Source organism: Chlorocebus sabaeus, chromosome 6, assembly GCF_047675955.1.
Source record: "Chlorocebus sabaeus isolate Y175 chromosome 6, mChlSab1.0.hap1, whole genome shotgun sequence".
In the NCBI taxonomy this organism is placed as follows: domain Eukaryota; kingdom Metazoa; phylum Chordata; class Mammalia; order Primates; family Cercopithecidae; genus Chlorocebus; species Chlorocebus sabaeus.
Genome location: NC_132909.1, coordinates 61,579,401 through 61,602,361, shown reverse-complemented (window position 1 = coordinate 61,602,361; position 22,961 = coordinate 61,579,401). Strand labels below are relative to the sequence as shown.

At 59.9% G+C, this 22,961-nt stretch overlaps 2 protein-coding genes across 8 annotated transcripts in view; one reads left to right on the top strand and one right to left on the bottom strand.

The window, feature by feature from the left end:
* Positions 1 to 12,544, top strand: part of ARHGAP45 (Rho GTPase activating protein 45) — a 21,016-nt gene extending 8,472 nt beyond the window's left edge. For 3 of the 4 annotated variants that reach the window (XM_007994570.3, XM_007994569.3, XM_007994571.3), the window contains 13 exons: positions 2,495 to 2,683; positions 4,382 to 4,519; positions 4,599 to 4,789; positions 4,923 to 5,041; positions 5,126 to 5,209; positions 5,348 to 5,452; positions 5,557 to 5,729; positions 6,153 to 6,341; positions 6,424 to 6,561; positions 7,514 to 7,740; positions 7,816 to 8,026; positions 9,110 to 9,218; positions 11,601 to 12,544. In XM_007994570.3, the coding sequence (XP_007992761.2) occupies positions 2,495 to 2,683; positions 4,382 to 4,519; positions 4,599 to 4,789; positions 4,923 to 5,041; positions 5,126 to 5,209; positions 5,348 to 5,452; positions 5,557 to 5,729; positions 6,153 to 6,341; positions 6,424 to 6,561; positions 7,514 to 7,740; positions 7,816 to 8,026; positions 9,110 to 9,218; positions 11,601 to 11,941 (2,214 nt within the window). In that variant the 3' untranslated portion in view covers positions 11,942 to 12,544. Of the gene's footprint in view, positions 1 to 2,494; positions 2,684 to 4,381; positions 4,520 to 4,598; positions 4,790 to 4,922; positions 5,210 to 5,347; positions 5,453 to 5,556; positions 5,730 to 6,152; positions 6,342 to 6,423; positions 6,562 to 7,513; positions 7,741 to 7,815; positions 8,027 to 9,109; positions 9,219 to 11,600 lie in introns of all 4 variants that reach the window. The other variant, XM_037994559.2, reaches the window with a different exon arrangement.
* POLR2E (RNA polymerase II, I and III subunit E) lies at positions 12,497 to 22,961 on the bottom strand. Of its 4 annotated transcripts, none has more exons than XM_037994563.2 (8): positions 21,151 to 22,961; positions 19,483 to 19,657; positions 17,155 to 17,270; positions 16,258 to 16,338; positions 15,740 to 15,798; positions 15,571 to 15,649; positions 15,183 to 15,262; positions 12,497 to 12,850 (listed from the first exon to the last, which is right to left on the bottom strand). In XM_037994563.2, exons 1-7 carry the CDS (start codon positions 21,205 to 21,207, stop codon positions 15,197 to 15,199), a joined length of 633 nt encoding a protein of 210 aa, XP_037850491.1. In that variant the 5' UTR covers positions 21,208 to 22,961; the 3' UTR covers positions 12,497 to 12,850; positions 15,183 to 15,196. The 4 variants fall into 4 exon arrangements, with proteins under 4 accessions (XP_037850491.1, XP_037850489.1, XP_007992764.1 ...); XM_037994561.2 differs by having other exon boundaries at positions 12,497 to 12,858; positions 21,151 to 22,957; XM_007994573.3 differs by lacking the exon at positions 12,497 to 12,850 and adding an exon at positions 14,034 to 14,550 and having other exon boundaries at positions 21,151 to 22,937.

The window sequence follows — 22,961 nt, the reverse complement described above, 5'->3', positions numbered from 1 at the left end:
CTGGAGTGCAGTGGCACCATCTCGGCTTTCACTGCAACCTCCATCTCCCTGGTTCAAACGATTCTCCTGTCTCAGCCTCCCGAGTAGCTGGGATTACAGAAGCACAGCACCACACCTGGCTAATTTTTGTATTTTTAGTAGAGACGGGGTTTCATCATAGTGGTCAGGCTGGTCTCGAACTGCTGACCTCAGTTGATCCACCCGCGTCGGCCTCCCAAAGTGCTGGGATTACAGACGTGAGCCACCCCACCCGGCTTCCTGCCTGTATTCTCTTCCCACTTCGCTTTTGGGTTATTTCAAAGACACCGGCGCCTTTTTGTTTCTTTCTTTCTTTGTTTTGAGATAGGGTCTCGCTCTGTCACCCAGGCTGGACTGCAGTGACGCCATCATACCTCACTGCAGACTTGACTTCTTGGGCTCCAATGATCCTCCCACCTCAGCCTCCTAAGTTCCTGGGTCTACAGGCAGCGGCCATCACACCCAGTTCATTTTTTTGTATTTTTTGTATGCTCACTATGTTGCCCAGTTTTTGTTAACAGGATCTGCGGTGAAATGCAGCCTCCTAGCTCCTTCCAGCACATACCAGCAAACACAAGTCTGCCCTCTTTTGTACATGCGAGGACAGCTTACCTCATGCCCTGTTCTGCTCCTGGTTTTTATCCTCACCTCCCTATAGAGAGGCTCACCCCATATCAGTCAGCATGAAGCAGCTGGAACCCCTTTTTTCGGCTGTGCAGGACTCGGCTGGGGAGATTGAGTAGGTTATTTCATGGACGCTTTGGGAGTGGCTGAGCTGTTGCTGTTACGCACACCATTGCTATGACAAGCTTGTGCCCCTGTCTCAAGGATGCCTGAGAGTTTATCTGGGATCAGTGCCCAAAATAGAACTGCTGGGTCAAGGGCCGTGCTTGTATGAGCTGCCCTCTCAGGCCACAGCAGTGCTTTTCCTCTTCCGTGAACCCTCAGTTCTTATCCTTTGCTTACTTGGCATTGGACAGTGGCTTCTTATTGATTTGTCAGAGCTTTTTACATACTAGAGAACTTAGGCCTTAATCATGTGAGTTTTAGACTCCCCCGATTACCCTCCCACAATTTACTGTTTGACTTTTGATTTTTACTTGTGGCCTTTTTTGCCAGGTAGAAACCTGGGATTGTAAGTAGCAGTATTTTTTTTTTTTTTCGAGACAGTCTCACTCTGTCACCCAGGCTGGAGTGCAGTGGCTCGATCTCGGCTCACTGCAACCTCCATCTCCCAGGCTCAAGCGATTCTTCTGCCTCAGCCTCCCAAGTACCTGGGATTACAGGCATCTGCCACCACGCCTGGCGTATTTTTAGTAGAGATGGGGTTTCACCACCTTGGCCAGGCTGGTCTTGAACTCCTGACCTCAGGAGTTCTGCCCACCTCGGCCTTCCAAAGTGCTGGAATTATAGGTGTAAGGCACTGTGCTCGGCTAATTTTTTTATTTTTGGTAGAGACGGGGTTTCATCATGTTGGCCAGGCTGGTCTCGAGTAGCTAGGACCACAGGTGTGTGACATCACTTCTGGCTAAATTTTTTAATTTTTTTGTAGAGATGGGAGTCTCACTATGTTGGCCAGGCTGGTCTCGAACTCCTGGCCTCAAGCAATCCTCCTGCCTCGGCCTCCCAAAGCAGTGGGATTACAGGCGTGAGCCATGGCACCTGGCGGTCTCCTAGTAATTGGATGAGTCCATTTGTTTATATGTGAATCTGGTGGTGCAGGTTGTGAGGTGTGGCCCCCAAGCCCACAGGTTTTTGACTAAGTACTCTTCCTGTGGGCGCCTGGCTTCCTGCCTGGGCGGCTTCTCTGTTCTCATCTGTGAGGAGGGAAGTGAAAGCAACAGAACTTGGAGACGCTGGCCTGCTCCCGTGGGGGTTGCTGTCGGCGTCTGCAGAGGCTGCCATTTGAGCTTCTGTTCAGAGCTTAGCTGCGCCTCAGCTTCCCAGGCTGCAGAGTGGGCACACAGGACACCCATTTCTCCGAGGGTCCTGTTGCGGGTGCCTCCTCCCGTTCTTTTTTTTTTTGAGCTGGAATCTCTGTTGCCCAGGCTGGAGTGCAGTGGTGCAATCTCAGCTCACTGCCACCCTCGCCTCCTGGGTTCAAGCTATTCGCCGTTCTTGTGCCTCAGCCTCCCGAGTAGCTGGGTTTACAGGTGTGCACCACAACGCCCGGCTAATTTTTTATATTTTGGGTAGATATGGGGTTTCACTATGGTGGCCAGGCTGGTCTCAAACTCCTGACCTCAAGTGATCCGCCTGCCTCAGCCTCCCAAAGTGCTGGGATTACAGGCGTGAGCCACCACACCCGGCCACTCCTGTTCTTCCATTGCCGATTGTGCAGGGCCCTCTGCGTGCCCAGCTGGGCCATGGGGTCTTGGTGAGAGAGATGGGGGTGGGGAGGAAGAGAGTAGCTGGGGAGACTGAGTCCCATCCGAGGATGGGGTTGAAACTGGCCTCTGGGCTCCCACACCCACAGCAAGAGGCGGAGTCTAACCTGCGAAAGGCCAAGCAGGGTTACACGCAGCGCTGCGAGGACCACGACAAGGCTCGCTTCCTCGTGGCCAAGGCAGAGGAGGAGCAGGCTGGCACCACTCTGGGAGCGGGCAGCACAGTCACCAAAACGCTGGACAAGCGGCGGCGGCTGGAGGAGGAGGCCAAGAACAAGGTGACGGAGGGTGGAGGCGGGGCTGGAGGGCCCTGGAGGAGGAGATCCAATGCTTGGTGTGACATTTACCACCTTCAGGCCTTTGTTTTTGGTTTTGTGGGGTTTTTTTGTTTGTTGTTTTGAGACGGTGTCTCGCTCTGTTGCCCAGGCTGGAGTGCAGCGGCGTGATCTTGGCTCACTGCAAGCTCCGCCTCCCGGGTTCACGCCATTCTCCTGCCTCAGCCTCCCGAGTAGCTGGGACTACAGGTGCCCGCCATCATGCCCTGCTAATTGTTTTGTATTTTTAGTACAGATGGGGTTTCACTGTGTTAGGATGGTCTCGATCGCCTTACCTCATGATCCGCCCATCTCGGCCTCCCAAAGTGCTGGGATTACAGGTGTGAGCCACTGTGCCCAGCCGGTTTGCTTTTTTGAGACAAAGTCTCGTTCTGTTGCCCAGGCTGGAGTGCAGTGGGGAGATGTCGGCTCACTGCAACATCCACCTCCCAGGTTCACACAATTTTCTGCCTCAGCCACCTGAGTAGCTGAGATTATAGGCACCTGCTACCAGGTCCGTCTACTTTTTTTTTTTTTTTTTTTTTTGAGACGGAGTCTCGCTCTGTTGCCCAGGCTGGAGTGCAGTGGCGTAATCTCGGCTCACTGCAAGCTCTGTCTCCCGGGTTCATACCATTCTCCTGCCTCAGCCTCCCGAGTAGTTGGGACTACAGGTGCCCGCCACGTCGCCCGGCTAATTTGTTTTTATATTTTTAGTAGAGACGGGGTTTCACCATTTTAGCCAGGATGGTCTCAATCTCCTGACCTCGTGATCCGCCCGCCTCGGCCTCCCAAAGTGCTGGGATTACAGGCGTGAGCCACCGCACCTGGCCAAGAATTTTTTAAAAATTAGCTGGGGGCCGGGCACGGTGGCTCACGCCTGTAATCCCAGCATTTTGGGAGGCCGAGGCGGGTGGATCATGAGGTCAGGAGATTGAGACCATCCTGGCTAACACAGTGAAACCCCATCTCTACTAAAAATACAAAAAATTAGCCGGGCATAGTGGTGGGCGCCTGTAGTCCCAGCTACTCGGGAGACTGAGGCAGGAGAATAGCGTGAACCTGGGAGGCGGAGCTTGCAGTGAGCCGAGATCGTGCCAGTGCACTCCAGCCTGGGCGACAGAGTGAGATCCCGTCTCAAAAAATAAAAAATTCTTTATGGAGATGGGGTCTCAGGCTGGGCGTGGTGGCTCACACCTGTAAACCCAGCCCTTTGGGAGGCTGAGACGGGCAGATCATATGAGGTCAGGAGTTCAAGACCAGCCTGGCCAAAATGGCGAAACCCCATCTCTACTAAAATCACAAAAAATCAGCCGGGCATGGTGGGTGAGGGGGCATCGGTAATCCCAGTTATTCGGGAGGCTGAGGCAGGAGAATTGCTTGAACCTGGGAGGTGGAGGTTGCAGTGATCTGAGATCACGCCACTGCACTCCAGCCTGGACTACAAACCAAGATTTCATCTCAAAAAAAAAAAAAAGAAAAAAAGAGATGGCGGGGTTCTCACCATGTTGCTCAGGCTGGTCTCAAACCCCTGGCCTCAAGCAAGTCTCCCACTGTGGCCTCCGGAGGCGCTGGGATGACAGGCTTGAGCCCGGCCTCCATGAGGTTTCTGAGTCCTGCACCCCAGGCTGAGGCCTCCCTCTGTGTGCCCGGCCCCCACCGCAGGCGGAGGAAGCTATGGCCACCTACCGCACCTGCGTGGCGGACGCGAAGACGCAGAAGCAGGAGCTGGAGGATACCAAGGTGACGGCGCTGCGGCAAATCCAGGAGGTCATCCGGCAGAGTGACCAGACCATCAAGTCGGTGCGTGGGGTGCTCTGGGCGGCGATGGCGGACCGGGCGGCCTCCTCCTGACCCTGCCGTTCTCGGGTGCCGCCCGCAGGCCACCATCTCCTACTATCAGATGATGCATATGCAGACGGCGCCGCTGCCCGTGCACTTCCAGATGCTGTGTGAGAGCAGCAAGCTGTACGACCCGGGCCAGCAGTACGCCTCGCACGTGCGCCAGCTGCAGCGGGACCAGGAGCCCGATGTGCACTACGACTTCGAGCCCCACGTCTCCGCCAACGCCTGGTACGGCCACCCAGCTGCCCGGTCCTCGGCGCACACGGCCCTGCCTGGGAGCCGGGCTTCCCTCCGTCGGGGGCGTGAAGATGAAGCTGCCTTGCCCCCCATCACCGCCCCTCCTCTCGGTTTATTTCACCAGGTCCCCCGTCCTGCGTGCCCGGAAGAGCAGCTTCAACGTGAGTGATGCGGCGGGGCCCGAGGCTGCCGGCAGCCCCCCAGAGGAAGGCATTGAGGGCACACCTGCCAAGGAGCGCCGAGGTGAGTGTCTGGCCGGGCCCGGGGGCGGACGCTGGCTCCCTGTGGCCCACCCTGGCCCTTCACCAGAGACGCCTCTTTCTCCAGCCGGGCGAGGACACCAGGTTCACAAGTCATGGCCGCTCTCGATCTCAGACTCGGACAGTGGGCTGGACACCGGCCCCGGCGCAGGTGACGGAGGCTCTCTGGCGGGCTGGGGTGTGGAGCTGCTGCCTCTCCTGGGCCTCAGGGCTTCACGCACCGCGGGTGATGGATGGAAGGCACCCCCCCCTGGCTCGGGGAGTCTGAATGGCCCTGATTCCCGCCCAGGGGACTTTAAGAAGTTCGAGCGGACGTCATCCAGTGGCACCATGTCGTCCACAGAGGAGCTGGTGGACCAGGAGGGTGGAGCTGGGGCTTCAGCCTTCGAGCAGGGTGAGGGTCCCCTGACGGGGCTGGAGAGAGAGGGGGATTGGACACAGTCCATGGGCCTGACCCTGACCTGCCTTGGTGACACTGGCCGCCTGTGCTGCCCGCAGCTGACCTCAACGGCATGACCCCTGAGCTGCCGGTGGCTGTGCCCAGTGGGCCGTTCCGCCACGAGGGGCTGTCCAAGGCGGCCCGTACTCACCGGCTCCGGAAGCTCCGCACACCCGCCAAGTGCCGCGAGTGCAACAGCTACGTCTACTTCCAGGGTGCTGAGTGCGAGGAAGTGAGTGGGACGCCCCAACGGACAGCTGGGAGCCTTTGGGGTGCCCTCGGGAAGGTCTGGCCCGGAGCGGGGAGCAGTCGGGCGCCTTTGGAAGGAGGCGAATGGAGGGGTGGGGTGGGCCCTTTTAGGTTTGGGGGGCAGTGTTGGCTCTGAGGCAGCAAGGCCTGCAGGGGGTAGACCTGGAGGGCAAAGGCCCTGGAGCTGTGGCCAGAAAACCAAGGGACAGGAAGGAGAGGAGGCCGGAGTGGCAGGCAGGTGGGATCACCCCTGGCGTGGAAGCCGGGAGCCACTGTTGAGCTTGTGTTTACAGAAGCTGCCGTGTAGGGGACTGTGAGCGGCCCCGGGGAGGTGGGGTGGAGCCGCTGGGGGCTGTACTGAGCTGGGCGCCCCCGGGCTGGGCTCACTCACTCTGGCCGCCCCCAGTGCTGCCTGGCCTGCCACAAGAAATGTCTGGAGACGCTGGCCATACAGTGCGGACACAAGAAGCTGCAGGGCCGCCTGCAGCTGTTCGGCCAGGACTTCAGCCAGGCGGCCCGCAGCGCCCCCGACGGCGTGCCCTTCATTGTCAAGAAGTGCGTCTGCGAGATCGAGCGGCGGGCGCTGCGCACCAAGGTGAGGTGGGGGGGGAGGCGGCTCCCAGCGGGGAGGCGGGCGTGGACCGAGGCTGACAGGCCCCACCCCTGGGCTCCCGCAGGGCATCTACCGCGTCAATGGGGTAAAGACGCGCGTGGAGAAGCTGTGCCAGGCCTTCGAGAACGGCAAGGAGCTGGTAGAGCTGTCGCAGGCCTCGCCCCACGACATCAGCAACGTTCTCAAGCTCTACCTGCGCCAGGTGAGACCCACCGGAGGTGGCCAAGCGGAGCCTGGAAGGGGCGTAGCCAGGCAGGAGGAGGTGGGGTGGGGGTTCTGGAGCTGGAACAGGACTGAGCTGGAGCAGGACTGGCGCAACGCGGGGCTTGGGGAGGATAAGGTGGGCGGGACAGTGCCTGGCGGGGCACTGCTGAGGCTGGGGTCGTGGTCATGGTAGGAGCTGGACGGGGCAGTTCTGTGTCGGGGCACGGACAGGGACAGGAGGGTCCAAGTGGGGCTCGGTCAACACGTGGCAGGGGTGTGGCCACAGCAGAAGCACAGCTGATGCTGTACTGGGGCGGGGCCGGGGCTTTGTGGGGCGTGGCCAGAGCAGAATGGGCGTGTCCAGTGCTTGGCAGGACCTGTATGAGGCTAGGGGAGGGGCTGGGGCTAGACAAGTGCAGGGCTGGGGGTGGGGCCTGGGCTTGGTGGGGTGGGGCCTGGGCTTGGTGGGGTGGGGCCTGGGCTTGGTGGGGTGAGGCTGGGGCAGGGTGAGTGTGACCAGAGCTCGGCAAGGGCGGGGCTGGGGCTAGGGACGTGGTCATGGCCGGGGAAGGGCGGGGCTGGGGTTAGGGGCGTGGTCGTGTCTGGGGAAGGGCGGAGCTGGGCTAGGATGGGAGTGGGACCAGCACTTCTCAGGTGGTGGGGAAGGGGTCAGACTGCTGAGTAGAGCCTGAGCTTGTTGGGGTACCTGCAGGGCGGGGTGGGCATGGCCAGAGCGAGAAAGGGACTGGAGCTGGCAGCGTGGCCCGGGTAGGAGGGGCAGGGTTCATGCTGGGCTGGGAAAGGGGACTGAGGCTGCTCTGGGTAGAACCCGAGCTCGGTGGGGCGTGACCAGTGCTTGGTGGGGGTGGGGCTGAGGCTGCGCACGTGGTAGGCACGCGTGGGGGCTGGGCCAGGCCCACCAACACCTGCTGACCCTTGACATCGCGCAGCTTCCCGAGCCGCTCATCTCCTTCCGCCTCTACCACGAGCTCGTGGGGCTGGCTAAGGACAGCCTGAAGGCAGAGGCCGAGGCCAAGGCGGCGTCCCGGGGCCGTCAGGACGGCTCGGAGAGCGAGGCAGTGGCGGTGGCCATGGCAGGTCGGCTGCGGGAGCTCCTGCGGGACCTGCCGCTCGAGAACCGGGCCTCGCTGCAGTACCTGCTGCGGCACCTACGCAGGTGAGGCCCGGCATATGGGTGGAGGGCTCGGGGTCCCGGGAACCAGCTCAGCACCTGGCCCTGCCCGCCCCGCAGGATCGTGGAGGTGGAGCAGGACAACAAGATGACTCCTGGGAACCTGGGCATCGTGTTCGGGCCCACGCTGCTTCGGCCACGGCCCACCGAGGCCACCGTGTCCCTCTCCTCCCTGGTGGATTACCCCCACCAGGCCCGTGTCATCGAGACTCTCATCGTCCACTACGGGCTGGTCTTCGAGGAGGAGCCAGAGGAGACCCCCGGGGGCCAGGTGAGGGTGTGGGCCTGACTAGGGCTGTCCACTCGGGGTTTGGGGAGCAGGGGGCGCTGCTGGGGACAGTGGTTGTGGGATGAAGCCCAAGGAACCACAGGGAGATAATTTGGTTTGGACGGGGTAGTTCGGGAGGCCTGTGTCTGTCTGTCTGTCATGCAAAGAACTGCGCGAAGTCTGCGTTGAATCTGGCAGAGGTGCAAAGGCTCTGCGGCCGCCCCTCCACTCTCCCTTGGGGCTGGCATTGGGCCTCACCCTTCAGGCACTCTCCTTCCCCGTTTCCCACCCGGGTGCTGCCTGCAGCCACAAGCAGCACGCTAGCCCAGGTGTCCACAGCCCGCCCGAGCTGCCATGCACTCCGCTGGGAGGTCAATTTCCCGCTTCATTTTCCCGTCTAGGAGTTGTAGTTTCGCTTCTGTTGCCCAGGCTGGAGTGCAATGGGGCAATCTCAGCCCACCACAATCTCCGCCCACCACAGTCTCCGCTTCCCGGGTTCAAGCGACTCACCCGCCTCAGTCTCCCGAGTAGCTGGGACTACAGGCGCCCGCCACCATGCCCGGCTAAGTTTTGTATTTTTAACAGAGATGGGGTTTCATTTTGTTGGCCAGGCTGGTCTCGAACTCCTGACCTCAAGTGATCCGCACCCCCCCTTGGCCTCTTGAAGTGTTGGGATTACAGGCGTGAGCCACCGCGCCCGGCCTCTCGTATTTTTTCAATCCATCTTCCCTGGGCGTTTAGTGGGTGCAGTTTCCCGGGTTTGCTCTTGGCTGAGGACAGACGGTCTCAGGACAGTGGGGCCCGCAGCTCTGACGGTGTCTGTGCTGAACATGGCCTTTCCATCCTGTGCTCCTCTTGAAGCTCTCGGGAGAAACCACAGATGGGGACAGGAGCAGCCGTGGGTGGCGAGAGGAGCGGAATTTCAGAAATTCTCCTCCCATGTACCTTGTGGGAACGGCCAGTGTGGTCACAGCCTGGGCAGCAGCGGGTGTCAGTAGCTGTTAGGGGCTGTGTGGTGTGTTTGTTAATTTATAACATGGAAAATGGAGCCCCGGCCCCTCCCTGACCTCCGTTCTGCCCTTGCAGGACGAGTCATCCAGCCAGCGAGCTGAGGTGGTCATCCAGGTGCCGTACCTGGAGGCGGGCGAGGGGGTGGCCTACCCCCTGCAGCAGGCTGCGGAGGACGGGTGCAGAGGTGAGTGTGTGGCTGCCCGAACAGCCCCAAGGGAGGCCGGCGTGTGCCACCCATGGGCGCAGGGTCCACGGTGCAGCACGTTCTGTGGATGTTGTCTGCCACGGAGACCACACCTGTGAGCTACTCGTTCATTTTCTTTTAACCAGCTGCAAACAGAGGCAAGGCAGTGCCTTTTGACGTGCCTACCCTGCACTCAGAAACCGGTAATGTGAACGTGCGGCTGACGCTGTGTAAGGCTCCAGGTGCACCAGGCACCTGGCCAGGCTAAGTGCCTTTCCTGCAGCAGCCTCATTTTCTAGAGAAGGGCGCGGGACTGGGGATTTCACTCAGGTGGGGCTGGCGCCACCTGTCAGAGGCAGCCAGCCCTGAGTGCCGCATCTAGTTAGGTAATTCTGTATTAGTCTGTTTTCACACTGCTGATAAACACCTGAGGCCAGGCGCGGTGCCTCACGCCTGTAATCCCAGCACTTTGGGAGGCCAAAGTGGATCACTTGAGGTCAGGAGTTTGAGACCAGCCTGACCAACATGGTGAAACCCGGTCTCTACTAAAAATACAAAAATTAGCCGGGTGTGCTGACAGGTGCCTGTAATCCCAGCTACTCAGGAGGCTGAGGCAGGAGAACTGCTTGAACCGGGGAGGCGGAGGTTGCAGTGAGCCGAGATCATGCCACTGCGCTCCAGCCTGGGCAACAGAGCGAGACTCTGGTCTCAAAAAGAGAGAAATACCTGAGGCTGGGCAATTTACAAAAGAAAGAGGTTGGCCGGGCGCGGTGGCTCACGCCTGTAATCCCAGCACTTTGGGAGGCCAAGACGGGCAGATCACGAGGTCAGGAGATCGAGACCATCCTGGCTAACACGGTGAAACCCCGTCTCTACTAAAAAAATACAAAAAAAAAACTAGCCGGGCGAGGTGGCGGCGCCTGTAGTCCCAGCTACTCGGGAGGCTGGGGCAGGAGAATGGCGGGAACCCGGGAGGCGGAGCTTCCAGTGAGCTGAGATCCGGCCACTGCACTCCAGCCCGGGCGACAGAGCCAGACTCCGTCTCAAAAAAAAAAAAAAAAAAAAAAAAAAAGAAAGGTTTAATGGAGTTACAGTTCACGTAGGTGGGAAGGCCTCGCAATCGTGGCGGAAAGCACGGAGCGAGTCACGTCTTGCATGGATGGTGGCGGGCAAAGGGAGAGCTTGTGTTGGGAAACTCTACTTTTTAGACCACCAGATCTTGTGAAAACCATTCACTATCACGAGAACAGCCCAGACAGACTCTCCTCCACGATTCAGCCATCCCCCACCAGGCCCCTCCCACAACACGTGGGAGCTATGGGAGCTTCAAGATGAGGTTTGGGTGGGGACGCAGAGCCAGACTCTGTCAACACCCCTCTCTCCTTTCCTCCTCCATCTCTGTCTCTTCCCCATCTCTCTCCTCCTCCTCCTCACTCCCTGTCCTCTCTCTCTGTCCCTCCCCTTGTCTCTCTCATCTCTCTTCCGTCTCTCCCCACCTTTCCTCCATCTCTCTCTCCCCCCACCATCTCTCTCCTCCATCTCTACTCCATTTCTCTCTCCTCCGTCTCTCCCTCCCCCCGTCTCTCCCTCCCCCCGTCTCTCCCTCCCCCCGTCTCTCCCTCCCCCCCGTCTCTCCCTCCCCCCGTCTCTCCCTCCCCCCGTCTCTCCCTCCCCACCATCTCTCCCTCCCCACCATCTCTCCCCCACCATCTCTCTCCCCACCATCTCTCTCCCCCCCGTCCCTCTCCCCCCCTTCTCTCTCCCCCCGCTCCCTCCTCCGTCACTCCCTCCTCCGTCTGTCTCCTCCATTTCTCTCTCCCTCATCTCTCCTCCATCTCTCTCTCCTCCATCTCTCTCCTCCATCTCTCTCTCCTCCATCTCTCTTCTCCGTCTCTCTCCCCATCTGTCTCTCCCCCATCTCTCTTCCATCTCTCTCTCCTCCATCTCTCTCCTCCGTCTCTCTCCCTGTCTCTCCCCCATCTCTCTCTCCTCCATCTCTCCTCCATCTCTCTCCTCCATTTCTCTCTCCTCCGTCTCTCCCCCCTCCGTCTCTCTCCCCATCTGTCTCTCCCCCCCTCCCCCCTCTCTCTCTCCCCCCTCCCTCCCCCGTCTCTCCCTCCCCCGTCTCTCCCTCCCCCGTCTCTCCCTCCCCCGTCTCTCCCTCCCCCATCTCTCCCTCCCCCATCTCTCCCTCCCCCGTCTCTCCCTCCCCCGTCTCTCCCTCCCCCATCTCTCCCTCCCCCGTCTCTCTCTCCCCCGTCTCTCTCTCCTCCATCTCTCTCTCCTCCATTTCTCTCCCCCTCTCTCCCTGTCTCTCTCCCCCCACCTCTCCTCTGTCTCTTCTGCATCTGTCTCTCCTCCATCTCTGTCTCCCTTTCTCAGAATCCCGAGTTGTGTCTAACGACTCGGACTCGGACCTAGAGGAGGCCTCCGAGCTGCTGTCGTCATCGGAGGCCAGTGCCCTGCGCCGCCTCAGCTTCCTGGAGCAGCAGCAGAGTGAGGCCAGCCTGGAGGAGGCTTCTGGCAGCCACAGCGGCAGCGAGGAGCAGCTGGAGGCCACTGCCCGGGAGGACGGGGACGAGGATGACCCGGCCCAGCAGCTCTCGGGATTCAACACAAACCAGTCCAACAACGTGTTGCAGGCCCCACTGCCCACCATGAGGCTCCGTGGCGGGCGGATTGCGCTGGGCTCCTGCAGGGAGAGGCAGCCTGAGTTCGTGTGAGCTGGGGCAGGGCCGGGACCACAGGTGGCTTCTCTCCCGCCTGCTCCTGTCCCTCCAGGGGGGCTCTATGTGCCGTCCTGGGGTCCCATCCTGGGGTCGCTGCTGAGAGCACCTGGACTTGGTTGTCCTGCCAGCACGCGCCGCCTCCCAGAAGCTTCCAGGAGCACAAGGACCTTGGGGCCGCGGGGTGTGCCCCGCGCTCTCCCCCGCACCCCGGCCCAGCTGAGCTGAGGAACACTGCTGTCTTGTGAAGTCGCGGTGGCCTTGTTGGTGCCCACAGGGCTGTGTGGATGGAGGAAGCTGTCCCTGCCCGGCGCATGCCCCGGTCACCACAGGGACGGCAGGCCCTGCCCCGCCTCTCACAGGTCTGTTGCAGGGACTCCGGAAACCATTCTGGGAGCCGTGGATGGGGGCGGAGGCTGGGGTCTGGTGCGGTGTCCAGCGTGCAGTACGGCAGGGCCTGAATACTGGCCCTAGACTCCCTTTTCCAGAACACCAGGTGTAGCCACCTGGGGCTTAGGTACACAGTGGGGCCTCTCAGAAGCCACCGTGTAGTTCTTTCACAGGCACGTTTATTTTGCTGAAATAAAGGTTTTAATCGGGTCTGTTTTCTGTGGCAGCTGCAAGCCTGGAAGAAGGGGCCAGGGAGGGGACAGAGCCCCTGCAGCCTCCCAGGGGAGAGATGTGAGGAAGGGAAACCCCCTGCCACGGGGCCCCGCGAGGTGGGAGCCCAGGTGGTCTTCACGACAGGCTGTGCCGACACTCAGGCATCGAATGACCATGTCGTGTCCACCTGCAGCCCAGGGCAGTCCAGGAGAACATTCCAGATGACGGAGGTGTTCTTGAGCTCTGAGGTTCCACACGCCAGCCCCACGTGGCCACCAAGCACTGGAAACGTGGCCCATACGCCTGTGGAACTGCATTTTGTTTGAGACAGGGTGTAACCCTGCGGCCCAAGCTGGAGTATGGTAGCACAATCGTAGCTCACTGCAGCCTTGACTTCCTGGCCTCAAATGATCCTCCAGCCTCAGCTTCCCAAAGTGTTGGGATTACAGGTGTGAGCCACTGTGCCCAGGTAATCTTTTAAGTTTTTTGTAGAGGGGAGGGGTTTCTCTGTGTTGCCCAGGTTGGTCTTTTAACTCCCGAGCTCAAGCGATCCTCCTATTTGAGCCTCACTGCAACCTCCACCTCCTGGGTTCAAGAGATTCTCCTGCCTCAGCTCCCAACTAGTTGGGATTACAGGCATGAGCCACCACGCCCAGGTAATTTTTGTATTTTTAGTAGAGACAGAGTTTTGCCATGTTGGCCAGGCTGGTCTCGAACACCTGACCTCCAGTGATCTGCCCACCTCGGCCTCCAGAGTGCTGGGATTACAGGCGTGAGCCACCGCACCCGGCCTCCAGAATTTTCTCATCTTCCCAAACTACGACTGTGCACGTGACACACACTGTCCCCATCCCCCTCCCCAGCCCCGGGAACCCCCATCCTGCTTCCGGGCTCTGGAGCAGCCTCCTGGGAGTGAAATCAGTGTGTGTCCTTTTGTGTCTGGCTTGCTTTGGCTGAAACGATTTTGAAAAAAGTACATTTGGAGAGAAGGGGAAGCACCGTCCCTGTCACACACACACCATCAGACTTAACCTAAAGATCCCTGCGCGACTGCACTGCACCATCCCCGGCCCGGGCGGCGGGAGCCCTGCAGACCCCACCGATCACACAAGAGTGAATTACATCCTCATAAAGCTCTTGTGAAATACACACAGGCGGCTGGGTTAAACTTGGGCAGGCGAGGCCTGAAATCAGACAAAGGGGGAAGTAGAGCCAGATCCCAAACGTCTATACGAGGAACTGGCCACCAACCCCAGCTGTGCACACCAGAGAACAACTCCACACCCTCACGGGAAGGGAAGGGAGACAGACACGCTCACGCCTGATCCAGGAGCACAAGTGGGAGGGCGGGGTGAGGGCCTGGGGAGGCGCTGACCTCTGAAGCCAGGGCCAGAGAATGCCAGCAGGAGGGCCCGCCTGCCAAGCCGGCCTCGTGTGCTTGGGGAGACCTAAGGCCACCTGCTAAATACCTTTTCAGTAGGCCTGGTTTTCATATCAAGCAAATTTATTTGCTCAAAACATCTTTAACGTTTGAAAACACCCAACCTCCTACAACCACCGAAAACTCCAGAGCTGGAATCTCACACCCTGGTGGCTTGAGGGTGTGCACAGCCGGGAATGGAGTAAAGAGCTGAGGCTGGGCGGGGGCCACCACGCATCAGGGCCCCCGAGGAAGGGAAGACAAGGGGTAGAAGGCTGAGAGCCCGGGAGGAAGCAGTGGCTGGTGGGAGACCGGGACCCCAAACCCCCAACAGAGGGGGCCGAGCACCAACTGCCCCCAGGTGACCTCCCTCAGGGGCTTTGTCTCTCTGAGGCTGCAGCTTGCACAAATCCACAGGTGAACGGGGCCGGCTGGGCCTCAGCCCAGGACGGGAGAACTTGGGTGAAAGCCACCTGCCTTGGGGCGTCCAGAGGAGCAGCAGCCATGAGAGCTGGGGGGCTGGACTCGGGCAGGGGCGTCTGTCCTGCACGGATGGGGGTCACTGTGTGTCTGCCTCTAGGGGCTGGGAAAGTGGAGAGTGGTCACACGAGTGGGGCAGATCTAGTCGGCCCAGGACAGCCCAACGTCCACTACTGAGCATTAAGGAGGTGCAGGAGGCCCAGGCCACAGTGCAGAGGCTGGGCGGCTCACTTGTGCCCAGCGGTCTCACAGGTGTGGGCAGTGGCTCTGACCTCGAAGGAACTGTGCCAGCATCAGACCAGGCCGAGCCCCACCCCTGGGCTGAGTGTGAAGTGGGGCTGCCTGCCAGGACCAGAGTCCAGGGGAGCTGCGAGGTTCTCACATGAGCAAAGGCTGTCCCGCTCCTGACTCAGGCCAGTCCCTCCCCAGGTGCCCACGCCGGGAAAGGTTGGCCTGAAACCGCCCCTCCTCTCCGAGCGCTGGGGTCTCCAGGTGGGTTTCTAAACCCTCTTCTGGAAAGGCCCCCCGCACACCCGCCCGTCTCTCGCTTCTAAGGTGGGTCAGTGGCGGGGGAGACGCACGCCCTGCGTAGTCAGGTGGGGGCTGGAGATGTCCTGGGAGCGCCTGGTAGCCCAGCTGGGCTGGTGCTAGGATGGGTTTGCTGCTGGACGAAGCGAGAACAGCTTGGAGGGGACAACACCCCCGCCTCAGTGCCTGTCCCTCTGGCCGTCTCACCTGTCAGGTGGCGGCTACTGCACCAGCCGGTAGGTGATGTACCTGCCCGCCGTCTCGCTGGGCCGGATGATCTTCACCACCTGCAGAGGCAGAGAGCAGGGGCTGGGAACGCCTGAGGGGCCTCACTGCAGTCAACAGACAGCAGGCGGGCAGGGGACCAAAATGCTGACCCTGGGCTGCAGGACCTGATCCCTGGGAACCTGGGTCACGCTCTTCTCTGGGCCTAGTGACCCTGGCTTTAAGGGGGGGGGGGGATTGGGGGTGTGGTCTCGAGGTCCCATCTAGGCCCTGGGTTGCAGGGCAGGGGCTGTCACGGAGGAAGAGAAGCCCCTTCTCTGAGTGGTCAGCTCAAAGCAGCCCCAGGGCCCCTTCTTCCTGCAAGGCTCACCTGCCCACGCTTTATCCCAAAGTAGCGCGCCACAGGGTCGCCCGCCTGGATCCTGGGCAGCTGGTTCTCTCGGAGCTTACTGGGAAGCAGGGTCAGGAAAATGCCAGACGGAGCCGGGGAGGGAGAGGGGGACACGGAAGTCTCAAGGGACAGGGGCTGGAAAGGATACTATCGGGCCAGTAGCTCTGTCACCTCCTCCTTGGTCATGACGACGTGCTCAGGGACCAGCTACCGAGAGAGGAAGCCACCAGGCATCACTGAGGGCTGGCCAGACCCCACGGCTCCCAGGCGCCACCACAGCCCCGGTGCCTCCAGATGGACAAGAGCCCTGAACCCCGCTCCCCGACCCCTGGCACTCACGAAGCCCACCCCCGCACCCAGGCTCCACAGGCTTCTGAGGCAGACGGGCTGGGCACAGCCGCCTCCCGCTGGGACCCCTCCTGCCATGTCGGCAGCACTAGGGTCCCTCCACACCCCCAATGGTCCCGGTTCTACAGGCTGGGGTAGGCCTGGGGATCTGCATTTCTAAGAAGCTCCCGGGTTTGGCTGCTGCAGGTCCAGGGCCACCCTTTGAGAACCCCTGTTCTCCACACACTAACGGGAGCACCCACCCTGGGCCCCAGATCCCACATCTTCCTGGTCACCCGCAAACCCTGCATCTCTGCCAGCCCCACGACAGCCGCCTACCTCGTGCTCCGTGATGTTGATGAGCAGCTCCTGCTGCAGAAACTGCTCCAGGATGTACTTGGGGGCCATGTCGACCAGGGACTGGAAGAGAGTGGCTCTCAGGCACGGCCTGGAGGGGCCCAGACAACCCCAACTCCATTTCCTGCCTCAGGCTACATAGAGCTTACTCATGTGCCCCAACACACCCCACGTCATAAATCAGAAAACCCCACCGCCAGCCCAGGAGCCTTCAACAGCCCGCCCCTCCCCAGCCTCTCCGTTCATCAAGGGCCTCTGTCATAAGCAGTGATGAGGCCGTGGAAACTCGGATGTGTTTCCATCCGTCACATGCCTCCAGGGGCGGCCCTCAGAGCTGCAGGGTGACCTCCTCCCCATACGGGGTGCCGCTTTGTGTGACTGCCCGTCACAGCACGGCAGCCTGGCTCAGGAGTGTCCAACAGACAGACGGGGAACACGCCCCATGCCGGGCCTCCTCTGCATGTCCCCCGGACATCGGCTCAGGACAAAGAACCTACGGCTCCCGCAAGCTGCACCAGGCCAAGGGCTGCAGCACACAGGCACTGGCGCGAGAGGCATAGTGCCCTCCACCCTTACGCCCCTCCCGAGCACCAGGGGAGGACAGCAGCTGCCTGGGGTGGGGCTGGGGTTCAGCAGTGGGGCCTATGGACGGGGTCAGAGGGAGGTGGTCAGGGCTCGTAAGACATCCAGGCCACATCCTCCAGGGCACCCTGACAGGGCTGGCCCAAGGCACGTGAGCCGCCTGTGGGCGCTGCTCGGGGGAGGAGGCTGGGGAGGGCAAGAGGCTGGCAGGGTGGGCTGGGGCAGGGGTGCCCACCTGCTCGGGGGAGGAGGCTGGGGAGGGCGAGAGGCTGGAAGGACGGGGCGGGGGGTGCCCACCTGCTTGGCGGAGGGCGTCATGCCCTGCTGCACCACGATGAGGGCACGCGTGATGTTCTCCTCCTGCATGCGCTGGCAGTACACCTTGATGGTCTTGATGCCCACCTTGGGCTCCTCTGCAGACAGAGAATGTGCCGGCCTTCGCCCACCCAGACCAGAGCACCCGGGTTCCAGCCCCATTCCACACAGGCGCTTCTCCTGCTCAGACCTCAGCTTCCACGTTTGCAAAACGAGACCTGAGTCACAGGATCCCAGGACAGGGGAAGAAAGGGCTGAAACCTCATTCACCCAGAGACAAGGACAGGGGCCTGACACCCCTCAGTCACCCAGAGACCAGCGAGAGACAGGGACTTTCAACTCTGAGAGGCTCCCACCCCGGGCAGTCCTGGGGAGGGGGGTGACTCAGCACCCACCTATCCAACAAGCACATCTCACACCCCAGGATGCTCTCTTTAAGAAGCGTCACCTGCCATCCTGGCTAACACGATGAAACCCCGTCTCTACTAAAAAATACAAAAAACTAGCCGGGCGAGGTGGCGGGCGCCTGTAGTCCCAGCTACTCGGGAGGCTGAGGCGGGAGAATGGCGCGAACCCGGGAGGCGGAGCTTGCAGTGAGCTGAGATCCGGCCACTGCACTCCAGCCTGGGCGACAGAGCGAGACTCCGTCTCAAAAAAAAAAAAAAAAAAAAAGCGTCACCTGAGGCCGGGCGCAGTGGCTCACACCTGTAACCCTAGCACTTTGGGAGGCTGAGGCAGGTGGAGTGCTTGAGGTCAGGAGTTCGAAACCAGCCTGGCCAACATCGTGAAATCCCATCTCTATTAACAGTACAAAAAATTGGCCAGGCACGGTGGCTCACACCTGCAATCCCAGCACTTTGGGAGGCTGAGGCAGGTGGATCACAACGTAAGGAGATCGAGACCATCCCGGCTAACACGGTGAAACCCTGTTTCTACTAAAAATACAAAAAATTAGCTGGGCGTGGTGGCGGGCACCTGTAGTCGAAGCTACTCTGGAGACTAAGGCAAGAGAATGGTGTGAACCCGGGAGAAGGAGCGTGCAGTGAGCCAAGATTGTGCCATTGCACTCTAACCTGGGCAACAGAGCGAGATTCCGTCTCAAAAAAACAAATAAACAAATAAATAAACAATACCAAAAAAAGTAAAAGTAGCCATGTGAGATGGTGTATGCCTGTAAACTTAGCTTTTTGTGGGAGGCTGACGTGGGAGGATTGCTTGAACCCAGGAGGTGGAGGTTGCAGTGAGCCGAGATTGCGCCACTGCACTCCAGCCTGGGTGACACCCAGAGACTCAGCCTCAAAAAAAAAAAAAAAAAAAAAAAAAGAAGACCGGGCGCAGTGGCTCACGCCTGTAATCCCAGCACTTTGGGAGGCCGAGGCAGGCAGATCACCTGAGGTCAGGAGTTTGAAAGCAGCCTGGCCAACATGGTAAAACCCCATCTCTACCAAAAATACAAAAAAAAAAAAGCCAGGTGTGGTGGTGGGTGCCTGCAATCTCAGCTACTCAGGAAGCTGAGGCAGGAGAATTTTGAACTCAGAAGGTGGAGGCTGCAGCGAGCCGAAATGGCACCACTGCACTTCAGCCTGGGTGACAGAATGAGACTTCCAAAAAAAAAAAAAGCAGTAGCATCACCAGGTCCGCTTGGCAGACACGTTCCGTCCACCCCACTGATTAATTCTGGGCACGCGGCTGTGTCCCTAAGGCGCTGGTAGTCCCCCAACCACTGAGGGCTTTAGAGCCATACTGGGGAGGCAGACAAGTGGGCAGACTTCCACGGTGCAGATACTGAAACCGAGGGTTCCAGGGGTCCCGGGAAAAGCGGCCTGAGCACAACCTCGAGGGATGAGTAGTGGACGCTGACAGGGGAGAAGCGGCATGGGGTGCGGAGGAACGGGCTGGGGCAGACAGGGGCCACAGCTCACAAGGAGGCTGCGCTGACCCACACGGGGCCTCCTGGGCCAGGCCAAGAAGCTGGAAGTGCACCCAACGGCCAGGATGGGGGAGCCAAGGAACACAGGAAGGGCAAAGGTCCTGAGGGGCTGCAGGTGAGTAGGGAGGTCCATGTGACTGTCCTGGTTGGCAGGAAGAAAGGGGACCGATGACAGGGAAACCAGAAAGAGGCTGCGCATGAGAGGGGTCAGAGGTCCACGGCATCGCCCACAGCAAGGAAGAGGAGGGCAAGTTTTCCTCCCAGATTGGACAGAGAATCAAACGCTGGGCACGAGGCGGGTGGGGGTGGGTGCTAGCGGCCGGCTCCTCAGCAGGTGCTTGGGCGGCTCCACCAGAACTCCCCCGGGACCCGCTGCTCACCTGGAAAGAACACAAACATCTGGTCGGTGGGGTCATCGTTGTGGGCCACCAGCACGGTGAGGTCAGTGCGCCGCGGCCGCCCCTCACTCGGCTTGTCTCCAAATTGGGCTTTGAACTCCTCCAGTGTCTGGTCAAGCTCGTCCTGGGTCACTAGGTAGCCACGGTCGTGGCACAGCTGCAGAGAGAAAGAACCAGCTGACCCCAGGGCAGAGACAGGAAAGCGGCCAGAGCTTGTGACCCAGAAGTCAGACCTGTGGCTGCTGCAGAGGACAGAGGTGAACAGCAAACGGAATGAACACTCGTTGTGTGCCCCACGACGGCCATCCTGGCCCCCACAACCCCACACCACAGGATGGGACCAGCATGATCCCGAGAGGCTCGCAGAGGTGTCCAGCCTTGACCAAGACCGTCTGTCCATCCAGCCTCACAGGAATCTGGCAGGGGGCAAAGCCCTCCAAACCACTTTGCAGGGCTACCCTAAAGACAGGGACAAAGACGGGGCGTGGGGGGTCACACCCGCGATCCCAGAGCTCAGGGAGGCCGAGACAGGAGGGCTGCTTGAGGCCAGGATTAGGATGCAGTGAGCTATGACTGCACCACTGCGCTGCAGCCTGGGCGACAGAGTGAGACCTTGTCTCTTAAAAAAAAAAAAAAGGACAGGGACTGAAACACATGTGACTTCAGGCTGACAATGTTTGCGGCCCGGAGTTAGAAGAATCAGGCTGCGGGCCAGGCGCGGTGGCTCAAGCCTGTAATCCTAGCACTTTGGGAGGCCGAGACGGGCGGATCACGAGGTCAGGAGATCGAGACCATCCTGGCTAACATGGTGAAACCCCGTCCCTACTAAAAATACAAAAAACTAGCCGGGCGAGGTGGCGGGCGCCTGTAGTCCCAGCTACTCGGGAGGCTGAGGCAGGAGAATGGCGTAAACCCGGGAGGCGGAGCTTGCAGTGAGCTGAGATCCGGCCACTGCACTCCAGCCTGGGCGACAGAGCGAGACTCCGTCTCAAAAAAAAAAAAAAAAAGAAGAATCAGGCTGCGGGGGGCTTCGCTAAAGTCAAGGGCATGGGGTGGGGAAGCAAAACAAAGCAAAAGCTCCCAAACGGCCCCAACGGCTGAGGCAGGACCCTGAACCGCAGGCCCTCAGGCCTTTGCACAGCTTCCAAACCGGAGTCGGCCCAGTGGCCTCCATCTGCCTCAGACCCCAAGGCACGGGTTCCGGGCTCCACGTCCCCATCGAAAGCCCCAGCTCGCCTGCTGCTTCCCGACCACCAACTCCGTCAGCCTCGGATGCTGAGACGCCCTGGGGTTCAGGACGCAAGGACAAATGGCGACGCTGAATCACAGAGAGGGGCAGGGTCTGGGGGCGCCCCCCGTCCCCATTCGCACCTTCCTCCACTCGCCGCCATGCGCGCCGCACCAGCCCGAGCCGTCCGCCCACCCCTAAGCCCCGCACCCAGACGTCTCGAAACCCCCTCCCTTCCCCGCTGCCTGCTCAGGTCGGGCCCAGCGCCTGGGATCCCCGGCGGCCTCGGGGCTGCCCGTGTCGGCCGGGCCCTCCGTCGCTGCTGCTCCGACGGGAGTACGAGGAGACGCCGAGCTCGACCTCACCTCGGGCCCCTGCACCTGCTGCTCGCGCCCCCGCCCCCGATACCACGCGCGGCTCACCTGCATGATGGTCTTGCGGATTTTCCAGAGCCGGTACGTCTCCTCCTCGTCGTCCATCGCCGCCGCTCGCACCCGTTTTGCGCGCGAGAACCCGCGCGGACTGCGCCTGCGCCGACTTCCAATCAGGCCCCCTCCACGTAACCCCGCCCCGCGCTGGGCTGTCGTCGGCGAACGCCTGAATGCAGCAACTTCCGGGATCGGCAGCGCCAAGGGCAGCCCGAGCCTTGCGAGAGCGGCAGCTTGCTGCGCGAGACTCTCCCTCCGTAGTTCTCGTGTGTCTTTGGCCGCACGGCCTCTCGGGAGTTGTAGTTTCCGTTCAACTCCCACGTTGCGGCGACAGTTTAGAATCCCATGAGGCGGGGGCGAAGTGTGGGCGGGGAAACTGAGCCCTGGAATGGGTCAAGGGGCAGCTCGGCTCCTAGGGACGGTCGGGGAGCCTAGTGGGAACTCTATAAATATTTGTGCGTCAAACTCTACAGGGTTTCCTCTGTTGGCTCCAGGCCAGGTCAGGGTTAATGCCCTTGGGCCTCAGTTTCCCTACCTGTGCAATGGCAATAAAGTGTCCCTACTTTAGACGGTTAACTGAGAGTCTTAGGTAGAGCCAGGCATATCTCTAGGTGCTAATTAAGTCCCCTCACTTCTGTCCTCTCCCCTGAGCGCCAGCCTAGCCTGGGTATCTCCCCACCCCAGACTCGTCCTGTCTTTGCAAACCTCCTGACCTCCCCAGATTCACGGAGGATCCCAGCCCAGCACTCACTGTGTGAAGGCAATCAGTCACTTATTCAGTGATGCATTCATTAATTCAGCATTTACTCAGCAACCTACAGTGATGGTGAATAAAAACAGGCCAGGTATCCCTTGCATTCAGAGACAGGATTTAGTAAAATAACGTTACCGGGCACAGTGGCTCATGCCTGTAATCCCAGCACTTTGGGAGGCTGAGGTGGGCAGATCGTGAGATCAGGAGTTTGAGACCATCATGGCAAACATGGTGAAACCCTATCTCTACTAAAAATACAAAAAATTAGCCGGACCGGGCCAGGTGCCCGTAGTCTCAGCTACTCGGGAGGCTGAGGCAGGAGAATCTCCAGAACCTGGAAGGTGGAGGTTGCAGTGAGCCGAGATCGCGCCACTGCACTCCAGCCTGGGCCACAGAGTGAGACTCTGTCTCAAAAAATAAACAAACAAATAGGCCGGGTGCAGTGGCTCATGCCTGTAATCCCAGCACTTTGGGAGGCCAAGGCAGGTGGATCATGAGGTCAGGCGTTTGAGACCAGCCTGGCCAGGATGGTGAAACCCTGTCTCTACTAAAAACTACAAAAAGTAGCCGGGTGCGGTGGTGAGCACCTGTAATCCCAGCTACTCGGGAGGCTGAGGCAGGAGAATCGCTTGAACCCGGGCAGGCGGAGTCTGCAGTAAGCCGAGATCATACCATTGCACTCTAACCTGGGCGACAGGGCAAAACTCCGTCTCAAAAAATATATATATAATAATAATAAATAAATAAATAACAACGTTAGAAAGTGACAAAGCTATGGAATAAGAAAGAGCAGAGAGGCTGTGACATGGGGAGAAGGGGAGACCTGTCGTATCAAATGGGGAGGTCAGGGAATACAGTGAGGACAGATTCAAGCAAAAATCCCATTAGGTGCAGTGGCTCATGCCTGTAATCCCAGCACTTTGGGTGGCTGAGGTGGGCAGATCATGAGGTCAGGAGTTCGAGACCAGCTTGGCCAACATGGTGAAACCCCATCTCTACTAAAAATATAAAAATTAGCCAGGTTTGGCCGTGGGCACCTGTAGTCCCAGCT

Coding starts and splice junctions, on each gene's coding strand:
- POLR2E (XM_037994563.2), bottom strand. CDS start 21,207: ATGGACGACGAGGAGGAGACGTACCGGCTCTGGAAAATCCGCAAGACC. Junction 19,658..21,150: donor TCCGCAAGACCATCATGCAG/GTGAGCCGCGCG, acceptor TTCTCTCTGCAG/CTGTGCCACGACCGTGGCTA. Junction 15,263..15,570: donor TTGGGATAAAGCGTGGGCAG/GTGAGCCTTGCA, acceptor CTGCCTCTGCAG/GTGGTGAAGATCATCCGGCC.